Below are 23459 nucleotides of genomic sequence, written 5' to 3'. Positions count from 1 at the left end.
TTTTCATAAGTTAAAGGGGAATGTTCTTTGGTTGCTGTTTCTTGGAAGACATATTAAATCCCACAATCTAGGCTTTAAATCACTTTCTAATAGAATGAGACCTAATGTGGAGAGAGAAGATGGGACAGATTATTTCACTTCTATTTTTCCATGAAGCTTCTGACATAGGCTACTGTTGTAAGTTAGATGGTAGATTAGTTTGACCTCAGGTCTCATTCAGTATGGTAGCTCTTATACTGTTAAACTCTATAAAGTACACTGCTATCAAATTGCTTTTTATAGCTCTGTCTGGCCCCCTCCTCTTGATGATGTGTGTGGGAAGCCATGCAAAACGTTCCATTAGTGTTTAGAAAGAGAATTTGAGAGATATTTTTCAGTTGATGTTGTAGGATTTATGACTTGTATAGTGCAGAAATTACTTTACTGGACTGGTATCATGTTATGTATTAATGAATTACCAGGATATGAGTCAGCCTTGGAATAGTTTGAGCAGGAAGGTAGCATTCTTCCACAAACAATAATCTGTTGATAAATCATGCTGAAAGCTGTAATTCAATAGGAATTGTTTTTAAAGAGAATCAGAGAAAGACTATATGTGTATATCTATTCTCCACTATGGCACATTAATGCCATATTACTGAGCTCAAGCATTCAGTCACACTGATTATGGTCAGATAGCCTTTAACCTGAGTGCTAAACAGAATTGCAATAAAATGACAGCCCTATCCCAAATATTTTAGAGTTTCATTTTTCTGTGCTTACATCCACACTCCTGGGCCTTTCAAAAGTGCCCTGCTTTGATTATTTTCTTCTAATGAAAGTTAAACCTAACCTGTTGAAACAAAGGAGTGTGATTTTTCTTATATTAGCCATGTTACGAACCATTACTCTTTCTTTTGGTAGCTTGGAGATGAGGCCATAGTTAGGCCAGGTGAAATAAAACCAAAAATCTATGCTCAAATATTGAGTCAGTGGAATGGAGAAGTGCCTTCTGGGGTTTTGCCAGGCGGAGGAATTTTGAGGCGTGTTTGCAAATCATGGTGTTGGTGTTTTCAGAGGGATACCTGCTGGGATTCTGCAGAGGCCAGCCTTTCTGGACAGGGTTTTTAAGCAAGCCTTTGAGGCAGAGCCAGAAAACAGCAATTCTTGTGTCTATTCAGTGGTCCCTTGACTTCAGCAAGAGCTTAAAGCAAGCTGGGAATGCACAGGTCCATGGGAAGTGAAGGGAAATGCTGCATTTGAGTTCTCAGCTGAAAACTGAAACTGTGTTGTTGTACTTGCTCTTTCAGCACCATCAAATAACACCAGGCATGTTTTCACCCAGACTAGTCCCTTGTTCCTTCAAGAAGTCTCACTAGCAGCTCCTACTAAAGGGTGATAGAGACAACACCTAAGCAACCTGAACAGTTTTCTCTTTTCAAAAATACAGCTAAAAATCAAATGTATTGCAGGATAGAGGGGATATTCCTTCCTTGATACAGAAAGGGTAAAACCTTTATTATGTTCTCCTCAGGCTGTTAAGCTGCTCTTACAGAGTTGCTTTGTAAATAGTGGCTTGAGCAGAGTGCAGACTAGTAAACATATTTATGTTGTAGGAAAACAAATAAACCTGCCTGAAGTGTCTTTTAATGCACTTTACTTGATATATGGCTTCTCCTACCCCAAGCTCTTGACGTAGTAGCACAGTTGATTCCTATAATAGCAGTAGATAACTCAGCTTGCCTTTGCCTTGGGAAATGATTGATACTGAAAAATTATACATTTGCTTATAAAATCCTGGCAACTTCTTGATAAAAGTACTTTAAAAAAAAAAAAAAAACACTGGAAAAGTATTGACTTCAATTGCATTTTAGATTGTCCTACCAAAACAATGGTAAGAGGATAAATGTAATAGGAGCCAAAGCCAATTGCCTCCTGCTGGGTTCCTGAGGGTAACAGAGGAACCTGAGGACAAAGCCCTCAAGTAATGGAGAGGGGTGGGGAGGAGCTGGGACAGGTAAGCATAGGCTCAAGAGCAAGGGAATGTCTGGGAAGTCTAAGCATTGGCACAACTTTTGTCTCCAGTTTCGAGATGTTCTTCACACAGAAAATTAGGCTTTTGCCTTTCTGGTCACAATCTCTCTTTCACTTCGTGTCACAGCAGATTCAGCCCTCAAAGTCTGGAGGAGCTTGTGTAGCTGGGAAGTGGTCGTGTCCAACTGTCTCATAGAGAAATACAAATTGGCTCAATAAGATCTGTATTTTCTTACCATAAATAATTCTGTTTCAAAATCATACATCAAAGACAATCTGTGCCTAATGTGAGGAAGCTATAAAACAAATAAATCCAGCGTCAGAGATATGTTGAGGATGGTGGTCCCCACTTCTGCCAAGCAATGCATTTGTTAGCACAAGTGCACCTTTCACAGAGCACTGAAGATGTGCTTGCACAGATTGGTCCCTGAAATGCTCATACATTGAAAAGAGTTGTCATCCCAGGTGCCCACAGTGCTACAACTTCATTGGTGCTAACATACCTAACAGCTTTGACTTTACCAAAAATGCCACTGGCTGTTGTTGCACTTGGCATTCTCCAGGTTACGCATTGAGGGGGTACAGTTTTGAATCTGGCTCATTTATCACAGCTTTCTTGACCTTTTTCTGATTTGCCATTGCTGAAGTTGAAAATGTATTTGGACTTTCCTTGGCCTTCCACCAAGCACTTCCATCCATTCCTGATGCAATCATGGGAAGATTTTGTAGCTCCTGTGATCTGACATAATGCTTAGCTTAACTCATTTCCTATTGATTTTAAAAGTAATAGGTTATAAAAATGAATTATACCGTTAAGCGTACTTAAGCATTTTTTATACTATTAGCTTTGGATGTTAGAAGATAATGGTGCTTTACTCAGGTTCAGATCCCTATAGTGCATTTTTATATGTTTTAAAAATCATTTGGAAATCCTCTCAAAATTGTTATTCACAAAGATAGCAGTATGGAGAAAAGGCAGGATGAGAGAACTGCCATGAGCTTATGGTGAGGTTAAGTGTGATGTGCTCAACAGAGAAAACCAGTACCAATTTGAAATCTTGCCTTCCAAATGCCTTTATAGAACACCTCCCTAGGCTCACTTTGTGCCTGTGACCTTGGACAGATTTACTAATTTTATATCATTGTGTCTAGTTATTAGTAGGTTTTTTTTCCATGTTCCATAAGAGACCAGGCAAATTTTCTTACCTAAAAAAAAAAAAAAAAAAAAAAAAAAAAAAAAAAAAAAATCCCTTTCTTTTTTTAACTTCTCTATTTGAAAGTATCTGCAGAGCTGTCTCTGGTGACCAGCATTGGCTTTATCATTCTTCTCTCTGCTAGGACAGCTGACCGAATTCAGAATTGAGATCAGATGAAGAATCAGAGGAAGAGGGAAACTTGGCTTGGCACTTGAGGCAAGGCACCTTTCCCTCCTCAGCAGTCAGATGGTGAAAAGTTGACTCTTCTGTTCTGCAGCTCTGCTTGCAGGGCTGAGATTTAGCAAATAGTTTTGCTCAAACATGTTTATAATATTAGAAAAAATTATTATCTGCCAAAATTTAATTTATCAGGTAATCCTCTACTGTTATTCTGGTTTTAAGTTCGGTGCTGCCCCCAAAAGTATCAGATGGTGAGGTCTTCCATGCTGCTGCAGGGAAACATATTAGAAATACTTTTTTTTGTTCAACAGCAGAGAAATAATAATATAATAATAATAGTGGTGGTGATGATGATGATGTATTTCATTATAGAAAAAGCCTTGGACCAAATCCCATCACCTACAGTCAAAGAAACCCCAAAAGACCCCAGAGTTGGCTGCCAACTTTTGCCTGGCTGAAATTGCCAGAATCTGCAGTTTCCATCCAAAAGCATAAGCCTTCCAACCCTTCTCACACCTTGGGCAAAGCCCTTGGTGATGCAACAGCAAGCAAATTCATGGCTGATGCATGAGGCAGAACAAAACCATCGTGCCTGGGAGCAGACTTGGCTCTGCAGGGCTGACAGGAAGAGGAATGAGTGGTGGTCACTGGGCTTGGCACACGGGTTTAGGGAACACACACGAGTGTTAAGGGAACAGCATTTACTGCAGTGAGATGTTGTTCCACAGCCCTATTTCTGCAGACTCAGAGGAAGTTCTGAGGGATGCTTATGGAAGAGAAGAAACTTGTGGATTCTGTGTGGAAGAAAAACTAAATATGGAATTTTTGAAAAAAATTGAAAAGAGAAGGGAAAAATTAATTTGTTGCTATGTGAGATCACATAAAGCTCTGTTGGAAGAGTTCCTAAAGAAAAGATTGTGTTTACTGAGGAGAGGGAGCAAAGAATCTAGGCCTACAATTTTATTGCCAAGTCTCGTTTTTAACCTGCTTTCCTTTTGTTTTCAATCTCCAGAGATAGCACGGTGGTGGTTCGCAGAAAGTGCAACTGGTCTCTTTTGATAAGGTTTGATCGCAGAGATAAAGGAAACAAGCTGCCATTTGCCTTTAAAGACCTTCCCAAATGTACTGTCTTGTTCTTCCTAAAAGCAGCTCCCTTTGCTTTAACGTCTAGGTAAATAGTGGGAAACCAGTTGCTGTGATGTTAATGAGGGTGAAGAGTGGTCCCCTTGGTGCTTAGCATCAAAGAAGGATCTGCCTGCTGCAGTTCCTCTAACACTGAAGGGGCCAATGAAAGATTGCTCTCTTTTGAACTGAGGTGAATTCACAGGAATTAGTAGAGGCAGCCAGCCAGCTCAAGGGAGCTGCTTAGTTGGAATCATTCCTACTTTCTTGTGTGTAACCTCAGGCCCAAGAAAATAATATGAGAAATCTAAAAGGAGGTACCTGCTTATTCCTGAAAGGATCAGGTATGCATTGCACTTTCTAAGATAAATTATTCAGCCTTTAAAAAATTTAGCAGTTAAGAAAGATCACAGCAATTTAAACTCTGAAAGTTAAATTGATGGAAAGGATTAAGAGATCTATTCAGGAAAACACCTAGACAATTCCTTCTATGACAGGCATACTTTTAGAGTTTACCAAGCAAAATGCTGGAGGGTCCTTAAGTACAGGAGGTTGGACTAAATGAGTATGAGTATTTAATGTTGGCATTAAATGTACTCATTCTATCAAAATAAACATCCAGTTTCTGGATTATATCTTGGAACACCTTATTCAATTTCAGACATGTAGCAGAAGTGTGACAACACACAGTAACAGGAGAAGTTAGTGATGCCCAGATATTCCTTAGAGCAAAACAAGAGTATCTAAAATGATCAGACCAAAATGATAAGCAACAGAGGCAGCTGTGGCTCCCTAAACTGCACTTGCACCAGAGCTATATGGAGCTGTATGAAGACACAGAAAGACGTAGCCTGTCCTAGGAGTGACAGCCCCAGGAGCAGAGGTAGGGGGTTATTGAACTTACTGTAGGTACAGATAAGCTGTGAGGTAGATGAAAACAAGCTGTTTCCAGGATCTCAATATACTGAATAAAAACATACAGTCAGGATCCTGAGGCTGTGAGGCAGAATGAGGCAGATGATAACATTTGTCCTTAGTACAGGTATATACTGTATGCCTGTCCCTGAAACTGAGCAGCAATCACTTTGTTGTGTACTGCTAAATCCTTTAAATACCTCTTCAGTGGGATGCTTACATAATAAGTCACAGGTTTCTAATTATTTATTGTCTCTGTCTCAAACATTTACTGAAGGTTTCTTTTGCTGTTTATATACATTTATTTGTTTTATTACTTCTTTGCATTCTAACAAATCGTCTCTAATAAAAAGCACATTTCCTTGCGAACAGAATCAATTTCCTTCAGAAGTCTTTCAGCCCCTGATTAGTGGGTTACATTTGGTTCTTCACTAATCACATACTTAACTGTGAGCAATAAAGTTCTTAAATAAATAAATGCTTTAGTCCAAGTCAACATTAGTCATAATGGACAGTTTCCCACTCAAATTTCTGAACTACTAGACGAGACTGTGCTACCTGGGCACTTAGCACCTCCCATTAAAAGTACAGCAATTAATGCTAGGTCTGGTTTTTCTGCAGGTCATTAGGTATGTTATTAACAATTAAGTCTCAGCAGCAAGATGATTGCAGCTCAGTAATGCAGTAGGAAGTCTAAATGGGTGTGGGTTTTCAATTACTTTTAAAGGCCTGGGAGTTATGGCTATTTTTTTTCCCCCTTGGTGTTAGCCTGCTCCAGAAGCACTCAGTGGGAAGGTAATGAAGTAGAAGATTGGTACATTACTACATCTTTCCCTGCTTCCTTTTCACTGGTTTTATTTTTGTAGGCTTTGAAACATAAGGAGAAATTAGCTGTAAGCCATTCCTCCTGGTCAGGGTTGGCTGTGTATTAAAGAGCTACATGTTCACATGGAAGATGCATTTTTACTAACTGTGAACAGGGCTAAGTCACTGTGGATCAAAAAACCTGAGATGTGGTGCAAACCCATCACATGGCTGCTGCAGCAAAACAATGCCTTCCGAGCATTGAATTTAAACCAGCATTTGTTGGGGAACATAGCTTGAATCGTGACTCCCTGAGGTCCAGCAACCACTCAGATTAAGATATGTGGTTTCCCTAATGTCTGTCAAATATTGCTGGAAACCGGGCTGGCTCGGCCGTGAGGTGAACAACATTACATGGGTGGTATCAGCTCCCCACAGAAAGTGGAGGTGGGGGCAGGAGAAGACAGAATATAACTTTCAGCCAAAATACATACAAAAAAAGCATTAGTGTTTATTTTTAAAACATCATGTAACACTTCTTTAGAGTTTCTATGTATGTGTGCTTAATGAATGAGAACAAGGAAAGGCTCTGTTTCTCAGAGGAGCCGATAACTTAGAAGCTGAAAAAGGTGAACACAAAACATTCTGACTAAACTTGAGTTTGGCTTGTGTGCATGGCCTGGGGTGCTCCAGACTGAGTCCACATCTGGCTTTGGGGTTAAAAATAAACCAGGGCTGTGTGAGATGGACCAAACAGAGCTACATCCCGTGAGCCTTTGCAGGAGGAGAATGTGGCCTTGTTAGGAGATAACCCCAGTGCCCTGAGAGTGGCTTTGCTATGCCCATTGCACTGGGATCTGGGGCTCAACCCCCACCAGCACCTGAATATGAAACCCACAGGTTTCTTGTGGTGGATATTCTCCATAGCAGCCTGGGCAGCAGTTATGAGGTAGAAAAAAAATCTTTGCTGCCATAATCAAGGTATACCTAAGCTTACTGGGAGGATTGGGACTGTATGGACTCACAGCTGTAATAGCACTTTAAAGTATTGTTGTAATATCAAAAATGACCATTTTTGACTGATCTACCAGCATTCAGGGTGTCATCAGTCACTTCTACTGATGAAGGAGCTGATAGTAGAGATAGATATATCCTTTTATTTTTATTGTACATTCAATTTCTTAGTAAAAATTATTTCTTTTCTGTTTTACTTATATTTGAAATAGTATATCTAAATTTAATTTATCTGTTTTGCAAATATGCAGTCATCTAGTGCATACTTCATGTCTTGCCTCCCCAAAAGCAGACAAATCAATGGTAAGATGAGTTTTTTGCTTACAGTGTTCAGGATCTTTACAGTCTCCACTCTGTTCCCCATGCCTGTTATAGCTTTTGTTCATTGCCTTTGAGCCACTCCTGTCTTGTTCTCTGTAGCATAAATAGCACCACCAAATAACAGTGATCTCTCCCTGCTGCTTTTATTTTCAGATCATGTGAAAAATACTCCAGGCTCAAGACTAAACTCTTATGCAGTTATGATATATGGCCTGTGTTTTGGAAGGAGGCTCCGAGTTTCATAATTTCACCTAGCTACTTAGTGTATGTCTCAAGAAAAGCTGTTGAGGTGACCATTAGTTTTCTCTTAACAATTTCTTCACTTGTTCTTAATATTTAACAAAATTATATTAAGGAAAACAGAGACGGGATAATACTCTTTTTTGAAGTAGATTTTTAATGTGGAATTGGGAAGCTGGGCATTGAATTCTTCAGTTCTCTAACCACAACCCTCAAATCACACCTCTGTGCAAGTGAGTTTTGCATATGTGCGTTCTGTCAGGGAGTCGCAGCAGTTCCTGCATCAGTTTGCAGTTCTAAAACACCTCTAAATCCAGCAGGATTTACCAGTCTCACCTGGCTGTGTCTGGTGCTGGGCTTCTTGTTTCTAATGCTAATGGTTTTTTTTGAAATTTCCTGCTTTATGCTTTGATTTCCTGATCACTGATTCCTTTTAATTACTCTGAAATTTATTTTAGAGCAAAGACAATCAGGAGTACAGGGCACTGTGTCTGAGGGCTGGAAATAGAGTACAGAAAGGAGCCTTTCACTTCAGAGCTGCTGGTTGGAATCCAGCTCAGGTCCAGGCTTAGCAAAAATCGGTGCTGTGTGATGGCTTCTGAGTGCCTTGCACTCTACGTCCACAAATGAGTCAGTGTCCACATCACACAAACCACAGAACAATTGGTACTACTGTAATTGGGAGTCTAGTGGCAGCACCAGTGGAAAGGGCAGGGACTTGAATGAGCATGGAAAATGAGCTGCTTTATTCCCTGCTCCCTCAGGTCACCTTTGAGACACATCTGTTTGAGGAAACTTAGAAGAAATTCGATCTCTGGTAGCTCCCTTCTGGAGACAGAAGAATTTACTTTGCAGTACTGACAATCTGACACCCACTAAAAAACTTTACATTCAAGAAAAATAAAGATCATTATGGGATCATTTAACATGGGAAAGCCTGAACTGAAAAAAAAAAAAAAAAAAAAAAGCTACATATGATTGAAAAATCAACAATAAAATCCAAATGCTGACTTAATAATAATAGGAACGTAGCCAAACTAATATTATTGAGCATGGCCACCACTGCCAAAAATTGCTTCCCTCAAAACCCCAGGGAAATCCTGCTCTTTTATTAAACTATTGAACAATCTCTTCTAGTTGAATCCATTCTAGGGAAAAATTAAGGAGCATTTCCTCAAATATTCTCTTTGGAGGTGAGAACATGGATTGCTAGAAGAGATATTGGACTTTATTCAGCCTGAGAGGATGCCTTGATGTCTTGGAAACAGGGACTGGAAGGAGAGCTGTCAGCAGCACAGGACACCTTGAAGAGAAGTCTGGCACTGCCAGTGTGCCCATGAATCCATGGTGGAGCCTGGAAAAGACCTTCGGAGGTTGCCTGCTCCAGCCCCTGAACTTGGCACTTCCACTGGGTCTGCTGTGAAGTAGGGAGCTCCTTTCCTAGATTTTATATGTATCATTAGTATTCCTAAAAAAAAGCTGGCAGGAAACTAATCGTGTGCCACCAGCAGTGAATTTGGCCCTGTAGTCCCTGTAAGCCTCACACAGCTCAGCTGTGAAGACACCTCCTAATCTGCTGAAATGACACAGTCACCTATGGTGATTGCAGTGGTGAATGTGCCATGAATTTTTGGCTAAGTGAAATTAAAAAAATGTGTTTGATGTCAGATAAGTGTATCAGCAAATCTGAAATGTTCAGAGACAGCTTGGACTGCATGTGAATTATGCCATATGCAACCAAAAATAGAATACCAGCTTCACCTTTAGGTTGAAGTTTTCCACTGCAGTACTTCAAAACCACAAGATTTTGACTTTTTATCTTAAAACAGTTTAGAAAATAAATTTTAATAACTTTAAATCTTTTAAAGAGTACTTCAGACCCAGGAAGTTAATTTATACGTATTTATTTTGGGGTGTGGGAGGGGGAAAATTCAGAGCAACACAATTCCTAAATGTTTGTGTGTTTGAGTGTGTACATGGCAGTGGGAGTATGACTGTAACCTGCCACATCTCTGCTTTTGTATTTTTTGACTTCACTTAAATAGATGAGGCTACCAGATTTTGTAGAGTTGCTTGTACAAAGGAGATGAGGCTCCCCATGTTTGTTCTCTGTTCTTGTGGTAAAGCAGGATTTGAAACCCAGGGATGTGAAGGTCAAATTCCCAACTCCATGGTGTCTTGTGAGATACACCTGTGTCATGAGGGTGGTGGGAAATAAGCATATCCTTTCAGGCTAAATATGGAGAGGTATTGTGAAGCACCACAGATGTGTGAGGGCCAGCTTCAGAGTTCCTGGGAGCCTGGGAATAACATCATCCAGAGCACAGATTTCAGAGTTGAAAAAAAAAAAAGTGGGGGGAGGATTTCAGCATCCTGTATCACACCACCAGTTTCTTGTAATGAAGAGTGTGTGGTGCATATTTTTGCCTTTTCTGTGACAAGTGCTGAATTCCTCAGGGGGCTGGTGATTGTGCAGAAAGCTGGGTCCCTCCCTGCCTGCCTCAGCCGGGGGCAGCTGGGGCTGAGGCTCAGCCAGGGGAGCCTGCGCAGGGGCTTCCCTTGTTCCAGCAGGATGCTGAACTCGGCAGCCTGAGTGTCTGAGAGCAGCAGCAGGAGGGGGCTGAGGGGTTTCAAGGGTGAAAAAGCTATGGAGAAATGCATTTGGCCATCCTGAGTGCCTAGTAGTTGGCAAGCAGTGGTCACATCATCAGGCAGACTGTTCTTCCACTGGCAAAGAGGGAATTGCATCCTCCTTATTGGAAACAAAACAAGCGATATATGCAGCAACACACAGTTCTGCATGGGAAAGCAGTGCATAAACACTATGGACTAAGCTAGTGCAGGATAAGATCACTGTTCAGAAATACAAAATTCGTTCTGAAAAAGAGACTCCCAAGGTAAGTCAGAGGCCAGAAAATGAACTGCTTTTGTAAATCTCCCGCAATTCCATGTAGTGAATGAGGTTACACATGAATGAAACCATGATGTATGATTTGGCTTCTTAAGCATTAAAAATCCTTTAAACTATAGCTGCAGTGTTCATTCCCAAATGATTTTAGTTTGTGTATTTATTTAGAGAAAGCTGAAACAGTTTGCCATTTATGTGTATTCAAAAGCTGCACATTTCCAAGACTATAAAAGAAACCTTAAAAAGAAATTACTTTCAGAACTCAAATGATTTAATAAATGGATTAAAAAGTTCATTTAAAATTAAATAGGTGTAAGAAAGAGAAAAGCTCACTTGTCATCTTTTTGTGACTTTATCTTAGAAAGTGATTGTGATGCACACATAAAACTGGACAGCACAGATTTCTGTTCATTATGTTTGTTTCATTTTATGTTATGCATTTGCCCGAACAGTTGCTTCCCACATTGTGAATTATCTTTTGTGTGAATGTTTTGAAACATTTAAAGTTAGAGGTTATATAAAATATAGCTGTATGTGTCATTCTAAATTTGTGCATAAACTCTCACACAGATTTGGGGTTGTGTATTCATACAAGAAATCTTAATTTTATAGTTCTGGAAGGCAAGATTTATAATAACAGAAAGGGACCTAGAATGCTTCATGAAATGTCAAAACTATGTAAATAATACTTGGATATAGGAATTGGGTTAGAACCCCTGAAGTATTTATAATAATAGAAAGGGACCTAGAATGCTTCATGAAATGTCAAAACTATGTAAATAATACTTGGATATAGGAATTGGGTTAGAACCCCTGAAGTATGGAGAGTCTTCAAGTGTTTTCAAACACCAACAGCTTTCCAAGCATGTACAATATGAAAGTCTGTTACATTTTGTAATGGTGTTGTTCAGCTCTAGAAAGTGTGGAAATTGTCATAGGAATTATATTCCATTCATTTATAACTCAGGAACATGGGAGGGATGAGATTTGTTGAAATTACTACTCTCAAAAAATGTCATTGTATTCCATTTTCTGACCTGTAAGGAGAAAAATTAATCACAGAAGAGAATTTATTTCTTTTAAAAACAATAAAATTAACTCAAAAGTGTTATTTTGCACAGATTGCTGTTTAATGTGCCTTTAATGTTTTCAGCAAGTCCATTCTGTCAGGCTGATGTCAAATCAACCTCCACAGCACCTGCTCAGCAAAGCCTTTGTACTGTCCTGGAAGCAACGTGCTCTCGGTTGCTTTTTTCATAGCCTGCTGGATGGAAGAGGCTGTGTAAGCCAGGGTTTCACATTACTGAGCAGTGATAATTAGAGCTGCCTGACTTTTTTTAAGGGGAAGAGGTCATATTTTCTTGAGTTGGTTGGAATGTGGGCTTTGGACTAATATTTTAAGTGCTAGGTGTAGCCTGTCCATTCCTTATGGGGGCTTATTCCCCAGCAGTGTTTTGCTTACCCTCTGCAAGTCTGTATAGTCTTGTAAGGCAGAGCAGAAGTCTGGGAGCAACTCCCTGTCCTGGTGGGCAGGATGTCAGCATACTGGTCGGTGAAAGAGGGAATTGCTTGATTCAACCTAAACCTTTTTTCCATTGTGCCACTAACTTCCCCAAAAGCTCCATACTCACCCAGCCCTGCTGGGTCAGTATGATCAGAAGTTAAAGGTTGCCATCTAATGGGGAATGTACATAATACAATCTTCATCAGGTTTTACCAAATTATCTCTTCTTGTTCTTCTCCATGTACCTGTGAGTATTTTTTTTACAAGGCACTAGAGGAATGAGAATGATATTTTATTCAGATTTTACATGGGATGGTAATGGATATTTTATCAGTAACAAAGTGTTGCAACCCAGTGAGAAAATCCAGTCATTCAGTGTAACCTGATTAAATCTGGTTTCTTAATGCTTTTCCTATTAATTCAGATATAGATGAGTGCTCCTTTGAACGGACCTGTGACCACACCTGTATCAACTACCCTGGAAGCTTTGAGTGTCTCTGCCAAAAAGGCTACACTTTGTATGGACTGACACACTGTGGAGGTTTGGAAACTGAGTTTTGCTTACATGTGTGTTTGTTTGCTTTGGGAACTGTTTACAGAGCCACTCATTCTTCTAGATTAAGGTTTTATAACTCAGGATGATAAAGACATAACATTAAAATAAACCTAAAATATCATGAGCTGGGTGTGACTAAATTTTCAGTGTCTCAAATTGGCTGAAGCATTCCCAAGAGAAAAACACCAATGAAAACCAATGTCCCACCATTTTCGATCAGAACTTCCACAGGAGTGAGGTTACTCACAAATGCAGGGAGGTACCACATGATTGGCAACAAAGAGAATAGGAGAAAGAAGTCAGTTTTGCAAAGTTTACATATTTTGGCTCGGATGGCATTTGTCCTTACCAGTCTGTGACATGAACTGCCTGTGAAATGCATAGCAGAAAGTTGTGGTGGATCTTCCTCCCATCTTCTGAGGATCTGCTTTTAACCTTTTTGGCATGACTGGAAAGAATTGGTGCTATAATGTTTCATTATCTAGGAGAGGGATATTTTTGAAGTGCAGCATTACCACAAGTGACCAAATTAGAGATTCAGCTAATGTAGCAGAAACAGAGGCTGGCCCCTCACTTCTGAGGGCTGAGTTCACCTGACTTTGGTATGTCAACATGAAACACTGCTAATGGTATCTCTGCATGGCTTCTTTTTTGGGAGAAAGGTGTAGGAGGTGTATTCTGGTCTCTCTTTTGTGGAGAAGTATCACATGAATTCCTGGTAGGAGTAGGGGCAGGCAGGAAGAGAAATAAGAGCCCATCTAGGGAAGCAGTTTGGGAACAGACCCCACTTGAAAGCCGTTGTGGAAGCAAATTCAGAGTCAAAGGTTTTGGGACCTGTGTTATATGAGGTGTAGAGAGACTGATCTTCAGTTTCACTGTTAATTCCTTAATTACTAAATGCACTAATTTAGGGAAAGCCTCAAAGTTTGGGATTCTGCCTCAGTCTTTAAATAACCTTCAGCCTCAGTTCAGTTTCAGTCTTTTCAGTAAGACTGAAGAGGGACCTGAACTCTCACTGGAAATACTCAGTGCTGAACTTTGAGCAAAATCGTAACTGGATCCAAACCTCCTGCTTTTTTCCATTATGAGAAGATACAAAATCACAGTTCTGAATCCAGACTTGTCCAGGCCCCAAGTTTTACCACTTAGGCCTGTCATTAGTTTTAGTCCTTGCATGCTTAATTTTGAGGTCTACTAGTGAGCCAGAGCATCAGCAATTCTGTGTGTCTCCTGTTGATTTGGTGTCATTTCAGCTCATCAAATAAATAAATGTTCTTTCTGGTGGTGGAAAGAGAGGAGATGAGAGATTGACCTTGTTGGCATGAGTAAATGAATGCTGAGTGCATGGATTAAAAAGGATATACTTCAAAGTCAAAAGATTTTTAGTGGAATATCAGTGATAACATACATGATAACTTCTTCACCTTCTTGCAAGCTTTACCTTTTATTTTTATTCGAGGAGTGGAAGTCTAAATTACACTTTAACTGCTTTGCTTCTTTCGAAAGCATCATTTCCTTCTTCACCTCAACTTCAAAAAGAAACTCTGGGAATCCCTGTGGAGAATTTACCTCCTTGTTTGGCAGAAGTTATGTAATCTCACAGAGGTTTATGGGTTTTTTCTGTATTGTCCATTATTGTCCAGATGCTCCAGAGACTTTTGAGCATGTTTTGTATTCAAGAATTTCAGTGTAACTGGTCCTGGCAAGTAAACTGTATCAAATGCATAAATCCTTGGGAGAGTAGGAGCTGTACAGTTTCAGGACAAATCCATGTAATATGCACTAAAGTTGTTTGGCACTGTCTGTCTTTACACCTGTTTATATGGGCTCCAATGTAAAAGATACAGTAGAAATAGGTTTCCTTATGCAAGTCATGTCTTAATGTACAGTATATGTGTATATACATGGTTAAGACTCTTCACAACTTTAAATATGTTCTCAGATATTGATGAATGCAGCATCAGCAATGGTAGCTGTGACTTTGGGTGTCTTAATACCATGGGGAGCTATGAGTGTGTGTGCCCACCTGGAAAGAAACTGCACTGGAATAAAAAGGACTGTGTTGGTAAGTGTAGAAGTGTGACTCAGAGGTGACTGTGGTGACTGTGTTCTCCAGGAGGGTGCAAAAGCCCACGGTTTTGTTTGAGAGATGCTGCATTTTCACATCTAGATCCCCAAATTCATTTTATAAACTCAGATAACAGCTGATCCTGTGGAGCTCCATGGGCTAGGATACAATTGTAGGTCGATTAGCGAATGAGCAACATGTTAGATTTTATTTGTGTGGAATGTTTTTTTTAAATTTATGAGTCCATTCACAGAAACCTAAGTATTATTATTATTATTATTTTCATCTTAGGTATTTTATACTTTTGTCCTTAATTTGCCCTCTTCCCATCTCTGTAATGTCAGCTATAACTCTATTTACCTCTAACACTAATTTAGCATATTCAAAATATTTAACTGTTTACAATAGGTCACAGCAGGACATAATACCTACATTCACAGAACCACACCCCAATTTTTCAAGTTATCTCTAAAAGTGTCCTGCTTCATATAAAGTACTGACACTAGCTGTGTCAAAAGTATTAATCAAAATGAACACAAATCCTGAGACCAGAAAAACTTGGAATTTCCTGCTAGTGCCACTTTGTGGCAGACCTGAATTTCTGTATCCTTTAAAGAGGTGACTTCTTTTTCTGGAGTTTTATGTGAAGCACAGCAAATCTTGATCATGGCTACAGACAAAGTATTTTCTGTGAGATTTTAATTCTGTTTTATTATTTTTAATGAGAATGGCATACCTGGGGTTTTTCATGGCCAAGTTTTTTAGACACAAATAACTTCTCATAGGCACATTTGGGGATGATACCTAATACCTAATGGGGAGTAAGACAGAACAAGAAAAAAGAGGATCTTCCTTCAGGGAATCTCTGCACATACTGAGAGAAAGAACTGCTCAATCTGGAGCAGAGAGTACTGCACTGGCCTCATGTGATAATGCAATTGTGGCGTTTTTTACATGGGTACAGCAGTATAGAAAGCACTTTATAACCAAGGTGGGGTGGGGGATGAGAGCCTCAAGCTGAATTCCAGCCTTTGCCTCTATGTTCTTCCTAAGCACAATTAAGTTCTTCACTTTCCTGCTTACCTGGCTATTACCTTTCCTGCTATGTAGAGAACTAAGTATTGTGACAGCAAGAAATAGCTCACTGTGGTTTTTAGTTATCCACTAGGTCTCCCTTGCCATATACCAGTTATTCCTCTGGAAAGGATTCTGTAAGTTAGCAGCTGGGACTAAAATTTTTGGAGGTCTGCTATGAAGTTAGAATACTTGTGCTATATTCCCTCTCAGCCTACTAAGAATGTTGCTGTATTGAAAATATTCTCCTGCTTGTAAATTTCTCCTCATTATTTATAAGCTCAGCTGGAATATGGAAATAGAACACCCTTGTCTGTTGATACACACTCTAGTAGTTGGTGACTTCAGTGAGGCTTAAAATGAGCATCATCTCCCTGCTGATCACCTGCCTTTATTATCAACATTTTTGAGAGGAAACTATATTCTAAATTGTTACAAAAGCACAATAAAAAGTGGAAGGATTATATTTAGTGATCCTGAACACCATGCGATTTGCAGTAACAAAACCCTCTTTTGCTCAGCAGTGGCACTTTGTGTTTTGTTGCCTCCTCAGTCCAAGGAAATAGTTTCCTTAAAGACATCACCAGAGCAACATAGAAGACTTAGGAGGGAGATAAGGGGAGGATGATTATTCCCATATCTGAGATGCGAACATCAGGCATGTTTATGGGACTTGTATATATTTATATTTAATGACCAGTGAGGCCAGGAATACAAACCAGCTGGAGGCTGCTGGGACTCCTCCTCTGCACTCAAGCCAAGTCAGGCAACACTCATTCCAGCTACTGCTTTGGAACTGCTTGGTTTCATGATGGCTTTCCTGGGCTTTTGCCAAGCCCTGGTAAACCCAAACCAGTCTAGCTGCTACAGCTCAGGTGTCAGAAGCAACCCCTACCTCAGTGTGGTCTGCTGGCAAGCTGACAGGTAGGAAAAAAGACATTTACAGTACAACAGTCAGCTGTGAGAAACAAATGTCAGCCAAACCAGTCTTGTAAGGTGAACAGGTTTGGAAAAAGTAGCAAGAAACAGTTGGAGAAAAATAATGTACCTGAAACAGCATTTCTATGGGGCTGAAGCAAGAACTGCCCTACAGCCACCTGGCTGAGGTGTAAGTAGCTGCTTGAAGAGGTGCCCAGCTGCACATGGTCAGCAGACAGTACAGAGGGGAGCCCTCTGGGGAAAGGAGGGAAGCAGTGAGACTTCCTCCCTGTAGGAAGTGATGGCATGTGCCAGCTGCAGCCAAGAATGAGCCTTGTCATTTGTGAGGGAAAAGATGTACTAAAGTAACACTTCAATCCAAAAGAGTGGCAAATTAAAATAAATGCAGGTTTATGGTTATCAGTGTCATTCCATCTTCTCAGGGTGAAACACAGAGACTGCTCCAACAATTAACAACAACTTCATGTGTTTTCAGCTGAAACGCAAGCACTGCCTTACCCAAGAGTGAAGAGTCACTTGAGAGACCTGCAGGGAGAGACCTGTCTTCATCCTGCCATGCAGCCAAGAAGAGAAGCTAGATTTTTTTCTTCCTATGAGCTGCAGTGTGCCTCATGCTGTAGGCACTGATGAGAAATGGCTCTGTGATCTCTGTGTGTGGCACAGGGTCCCTCCTAGCATTTTTTGGGGCATTAGTGTCTGAAAGGGCCAGCAGGACTATCCATCTCTATCCTAGCATCTGCTGCCCTGCCTGCCTGGGAAGTTTTCTAGCTCCAGAAGCTAGAGCGTGAAGCTAAATTTAAGAAGTCAGTGGGAGTTTGAGAATTAAAAAATACCATTTTAATGGTCATCTAAGTAAACAGACCACTGTGTACAATGCGTAGTTGGTCTGTAAAATCAAAGAGCTGTGCCTCCAAATCAGAGAAAGGACATCTCAGGTGATTAGTGTTACCTATTGCTTCTGAGGTCAAGGTGAGCACACAGAATTGTGCTCATAGAGCACAAAGATCCCAATGTGGAGGACAGGAGAGAAAGACTGATCTGGAGTTTGGTCTAATTATGTGAAGGTAGTTTCATTTTCGAGTATGAGCTCAGCATCCCAGTCCAGATGTTCTTCCTTAATATATGTTTATTTCAGAAACAGTTGTATCTGTCATTATGGTTTTTGCCACTTCCTGCCTTTTCTCACTGTTGTATCCAAGTGTGCACACAAGGTGATGGATTGGGCAGTGTCCAATTGTTTTATATTTCTTTTTTTTTTTTTCTCCTCAGAGATGGTGAAATGTCTCCAAAATGCCAAACCAGCTCCCAAGGCTCAGCTAGTATGCAGTAAGACAGGAGGCATAGAGAGCTGCTTCCTGTCATGCCCATCCAATACTCTTTTTGTTCCAGGTTTGTGCAAATTATTTGTCCTCTTTGTCTAGCATGTGCAACAGATGTGACTTGTTGACTTTTCACTGTTAGTGTATTCATGATTCTTGCATTCATTTCTTTGTTATGGACAACAGTAAATGAGCAAAACCTCATTATAAATTAAATCAAGAGCTGATTGTCATCTCCATATGAGAAGTTTGGTCCTTCATGGTTTAATTTGAGACATCAGTTGAGAGCGTGGGGAAATTCTAATGAAAACTTGTATTAAAAAGTAACAGTAATTCACTGAAATCAATTTTTCATTTTTGCCTTCCATTTTTGTCACAGCAATTCAATAAATAACAGTTTTTTTCTGCACCATTCTGTTTAATGTGGACATGTCTCTCAGTCCACCTGAGTATTATTTATAAAAAATTGGGCATCTCATTCCCCTCCTTCTTTTTTTTTTTTTTTTTAATCATTTGCTACTGGTAGTTTTCATCTTCACAGTTTTGCGGGGAAGAAGGAGGGGAATGCTACTGCTTTTTCATAGATATTCTGACACAGGATTATTTGGGGTGTCTACTTTTCACGTTTAGCCTTGGCATTATATGCAGTTGAGCTAACATTTTATTCACATTTTATTTCCAGTTCAGGAGATATTAGTGGAACTGTGCATTTCTCTAATTGTAAGCACCAAGACAGAGTTTTATCTCTGTAATATGTAAACACTATTATGGTTCTAAGCACGCCATTTCTGTTTCTGTCAATAAGTTCTGTTGGAGCCTGAAGCTAAAATTATTATGAAAATACATGGTTTATTTTCTAAATAACAGGGAAGCAGAAGGACTTTGCCATGGACAAACACAAAATATTTTTTACTTGTGCACAGTTAACCTCGTGCCAAATCACTTATGAAACGTATCATTCCAGTGCTGGAAGAAACAAACCTTGCCGTCAACACTGTGAAGTGTTAAAGCTTTTTGGCAAAGTATTTCAGCCACTTAAAATCCTAGTTCAGCACTTAAAATATCTCGTTGTTTAGCAGCACTGAAAAGCTGAAGCCTTGAGTTTCGTGAGGCTGTTGCCCATGTGCTGACTGTTTTCTGTCCCCCAGACTCAGAGAACAGCTACACGCTGAGCTGCGGCGTCCCTGTGCAGCACGGCAAGGCACAGCCCAGGCGCAACTCCACCCTGCCCAGCTGCTCAGGTGGGTCTGCCCTGCTTGCTCCCCTGTCCTGGGCCCCAGAGGGAGGGCATGGACCTCGGGGGATTGCAGGACATCAGGCTCACTCCTTAGGTAAGGCAAGGGTGAAGGTGTTGCCTAATAACAGAAGGAAAAGCCTTGCGACAGAGTTGAAGTGGTGTCAAATAAAAAAGTAATTCTTGCAATAAAGTGGGAAGTTAAAAAAGTAATTCTTCAATGAAAGCTTTCATGTGGACAAAATATGACTCTGTGCACGTGTGGTACAGGATTTCTATAATTCTGTAAGGTTAATTAATTAGTATGTCTGGCTGGGACATCCAGTAGGAAATCAGTTACCCCAGTAACCCACCTGTGGGTCAGCCCCCTTGGGGTTTCTTTGCTCTCTTTTCTTGTTATGTCTCTTAAGTTCTGGTAGAAAATAAGATGTCCTTGACAGGAATTCTCTTCTTAAGAATAAGGCTAAACGGAATTCCAAGTATGTATTAGTAGTGTTAGTTTATTATTCTAAAATCTAAGAGAAAAGGTAGGAAAAATGCCAGGAGCTATAAACCAGGTATTAATGGTCTACAAAACTACAAATATATTGATAATGTATAAAACAAAAATCTTGAGGCATTAAAGGTAGCCAATGTTCCTTTATGCACACACTCCTTTTCCGCAGCCTCTCATGGGGGTGGAGTGTGTGGAACTGCAGCATTGTCTTGGTGGGTCACTGTGGGAGTGCTGCAGGTTTGAGATATGTTCAGTAAGGACTAATATTTAGAATTATTTGCTTTCTATAGTCCAGCAAGGCAATAGTGAGCATATCAAAATGGGACTCTTTCCCAGACTAGGGAGTGAGCCAGAGGGACCCAGCAGTAGCACAAGGGTGGGTTCCAGCCCTCCCCTGCAAAGCCCTTCCACAGGAGCACAGCCACTCCTACTGCAAGGGTAAAAGGTTATCCCCCCATAAAAAGGTTATGAGACTTCTGTGAGAAAATATGCATTTCATGCATCTTTTTCTCAAAAATGGCTGGGCTGTTTTTGCAGAGACATTTCAAATGTTTATGAAAGCTGATAGCAAAAAAAAAAAAAAAAAAAAAAAAGAAAAAGAAAGAAATACCTACAAAAACTTGAAGCCTGGCAAAATTAGAAACAGCTGAAACAACATCCAGCAGTATGAAGAGTCAGCCCACCTTACACATACCTGCTCTACTTCTCTCTCATTTTCCACTTCTCCATGTATTTTTTATATATCTGGGGTATGCTGGTACAGTGCTGTGGAGTGACACAGCCTGGCAGCAGATGTTCCTGCTTGTGGCACAGGATCAGGCCACATCTAAAGTCCTGGCTCAGCAAAGCCCTAGGAAAGAGGGACCCACACTGTGGCATCACCTGGGTCCACCCTCACCTTTTGCAGGGCCAGCAGGCATCCCAAAGCAGCTGGCTGGTGACAGCCAGGCCAGTCTTTTACTCCAGGGACTTTGTGAGGAAATGAGCCAGCAGCTCCATTTTCTACTCATGACTGTATAGCAGCCTTTAAAACAAGACTGTGAAACCTGCCTTGGGTTTAAAGCTGAGGGATAAAGCTATAAAGCTTGCAAGCCACAGACTGCAATAGAGGCAGCTCCTTTGGATGGTTTTCAATTGCCAACAACTTAGCTCCACTAAATGAACCTTACTGGCACTAGCAGGAGCAGAACTACAAGTAACATGGGAATTCACAGACAGAGAGCACAGAAAAAAAAAATAAAAGTAGGAATTAATCTTTCTCATGGTAAAAGACAAATTCACCCAAAATCTGAGAAGATGTGCAGAGCAAGCATGGTACTAGTACATTCATTGACCTGGTTGGCCCAAGGGTTGGTACTCACTTAAAAAAATGAACTTGTGGAATCGGATCCCCTTGTACAAGCTGTGTAATTCTTGGGCTGCCTCTTTTCTAAGTCAGAAGAAAGCTTTTGAGACTGTTTTTTTAATAAGTTCCAGATCTCATTTCATTTCTGTCCCAATGGTAGCTTTTTTACTTTACATCAACAGATTCCCTGGCCCCTCCAATCAAGCAGAAAGCTCGTTTTAAAATCAAAGATGCAAAATGCCATTTACAGCCTCGCAGCAAAGAAAAAACAAAAGATTCTGGGAAGCAGGCTGTTTCAGGTAGGTGGTTTCTTCCAGCATGTAAACAGCACTTTAATTTTTTTGTTTGTTTGTTTTCTTGTTCATTTGCATGCTTTGTTTTCACACTGCAGACAGAAAAAAAATCAATGGTTTACATATTTGGTCTGAATTTAAGTTAAGGCCAAGGTTCCCACTGTGGCTGAACAATGCCTTGGGTGCTGAAAATCTCACCAGTTGATTTGAAAAATTTTTGTTCAAAAGTATGTGAGTTGGGAATTAAGCTGATCTTTTTTCTGGCCTTGATAATGGCAGAAATACCCTGAGACAAAAAGCTGTGACTAATGCAAAGTTATGTGAAACTGTGTTAGTTTGGTTTGGTTTGGTTTGGTTTTCCTAAATGAAGTTTTTAAAAGAAAACAAAAGCTATTATTTGTTTGGTTTATGCTGTATTAGTAACCTATTGTAGCACCAAAGACAACCCCTAAGAAGGAAGGTTATTATGAAAATCTGATGTTACACAGCCTTCGATCTTTTATTATGAAAAAGTGAGTAGTTAGGATGTTAGAAAAAATATTTATAAGATTTAGGTGTCATTAACAAAAATGTGTTATTAAAAAAGTTAAATTTTTACTTAAAACAACTTAGCAGCTTACACCAAACATCTACTGGTGATGCATTCTCTGTTATGAATTTGTCTTACTACCACTTTCACTAGCAAGTGAGAAATCGTACATGAGCCCTGAACAGAGAAGAGTAAAAATAGCTATTTTTTTTTTAAAGTGAATAGTTTAAAGATTTTATTTTTTAAATTTAGACTAATATTTCATCTTTACCCCACAATCTACACTTTTGTATCTCTCATTTTACAAGAACTTACTTAAATATTAGTCCTCACAATGCATACCCTGTGAATAAGATGTGATTATCAGACTCATTTTCAAAATCATAGAAGTCGAACATTTTGGTCCATACAATCACTATGGGAATGTGTTTCTTGGATGCATTTCCTTGTCCTTTGCTTACTTTGCTTTGTGTTTGTTATGTCATCTTAACCTCTGAGTCTAACAATAAGATTACATAATATAACCAAACCCTCAGAATGAAATCCTTCTGGTGGCTTGGCTACAAACTTCTCTGTCTTCCCTGACCTGGAAGGTTCATCACCTGTGGCAAACTACGATTCCTGCTCAGATAAAACCTTCCAATACATTTTCATAACCTCACAATCAAAGCCTTTTAAAGCCTTTGCTATCTGATGATTTTCACTTCTGAAAGAGATGGAATAACCAATGATAGTTTTTAGAGGTCCAGACCTGACATTCTCATAGATTTATGAAATTGGCTCTCTTGCTTTGTTCAGCCATCAAATATAGTTTACAGTATTTGCTGATTTAAAATAATTTCTGTAAAGAGCTTTCTAATCCTTATGCAGAAAAGGGCTGGGCAGTTTTAGGCATTGGGGGCACCACTGTGCAGCTGAGCATCACCAGGCTGTGCTTTTGCCTTCTGCATTCATAGCAAAATGAGCAATCCCAGCACTGCCCAGAGATGGAGGTGTCTCACCACACACAGGAAATGTAATGAAGCCCGTCACTGCATTCATGATAACCCAGTGAGATATCACTTGTTAGCCTGTTGCATGCTACTTTGCTACTTGATTTCTTCCCTGTGTTTCTTCTCTCATGCGAAGGAGGTCAGTTCCCCTGTACAGACAACTGCCAGGTGACCTTTGTGAACCTCAAGTGCGATTCCTCCAAGAAAAAACGCCGAGGCCGCAAGTCACCATCAAAAGAAGTGTCCCATATCACTGCAGAGTTTGAAGTGGAGATGAAGTCTGAAGAAGTCTCAGGTTTGTGAAAGATTGGTCTGTGGAGAGAAATCAGAATTTAGTTCCTTAGGGTGTTGTTAAATCTCTTTGATGCTATTTCATCAAGCTGCCATGAACGCCTTT

The 23459-nt window shown here is 40.0% G+C and overlaps 1 protein-coding gene across 3 annotated transcripts in view; it reads left to right on the top strand.

Moving 5' to 3' along the window:
* SCUBE1 (signal peptide, CUB domain and EGF like domain containing 1) overlaps positions 1–23459 on the top strand; it is a 190841-nt gene that overhangs the window by 151168 nt on the left and 16214 nt on the right. For all 3 annotated transcript variants that reach the window (XM_059846144.1, XM_059846142.1, XM_059846141.1), the window contains 6 exons: positions 12642–12758; positions 14716–14838; positions 18124–18243; positions 19322–19414; positions 21431–21547; positions 23199–23357. In XM_059846144.1, the coding sequence (XP_059702127.1) occupies positions 12642–12758; positions 14716–14838; positions 18124–18243; positions 19322–19414; positions 21431–21547; positions 23199–23357 (729 nt within the window). The remainder of the gene's footprint in view (positions 1–12641; positions 12759–14715; positions 14839–18123; positions 18244–19321; positions 19415–21430; positions 21548–23198; positions 23358–23459) is intronic.

The sequence above is a fragment of the Haemorhous mexicanus genome, chromosome 5, assembly GCF_027477595.1.
Source record: "Haemorhous mexicanus isolate bHaeMex1 chromosome 5, bHaeMex1.pri, whole genome shotgun sequence".
In the NCBI taxonomy this organism is placed as follows: domain Eukaryota; kingdom Metazoa; phylum Chordata; class Aves; order Passeriformes; family Fringillidae; genus Haemorhous; species Haemorhous mexicanus.
This window is presented reverse-complemented; position numbering and strand designations above follow the sequence as displayed.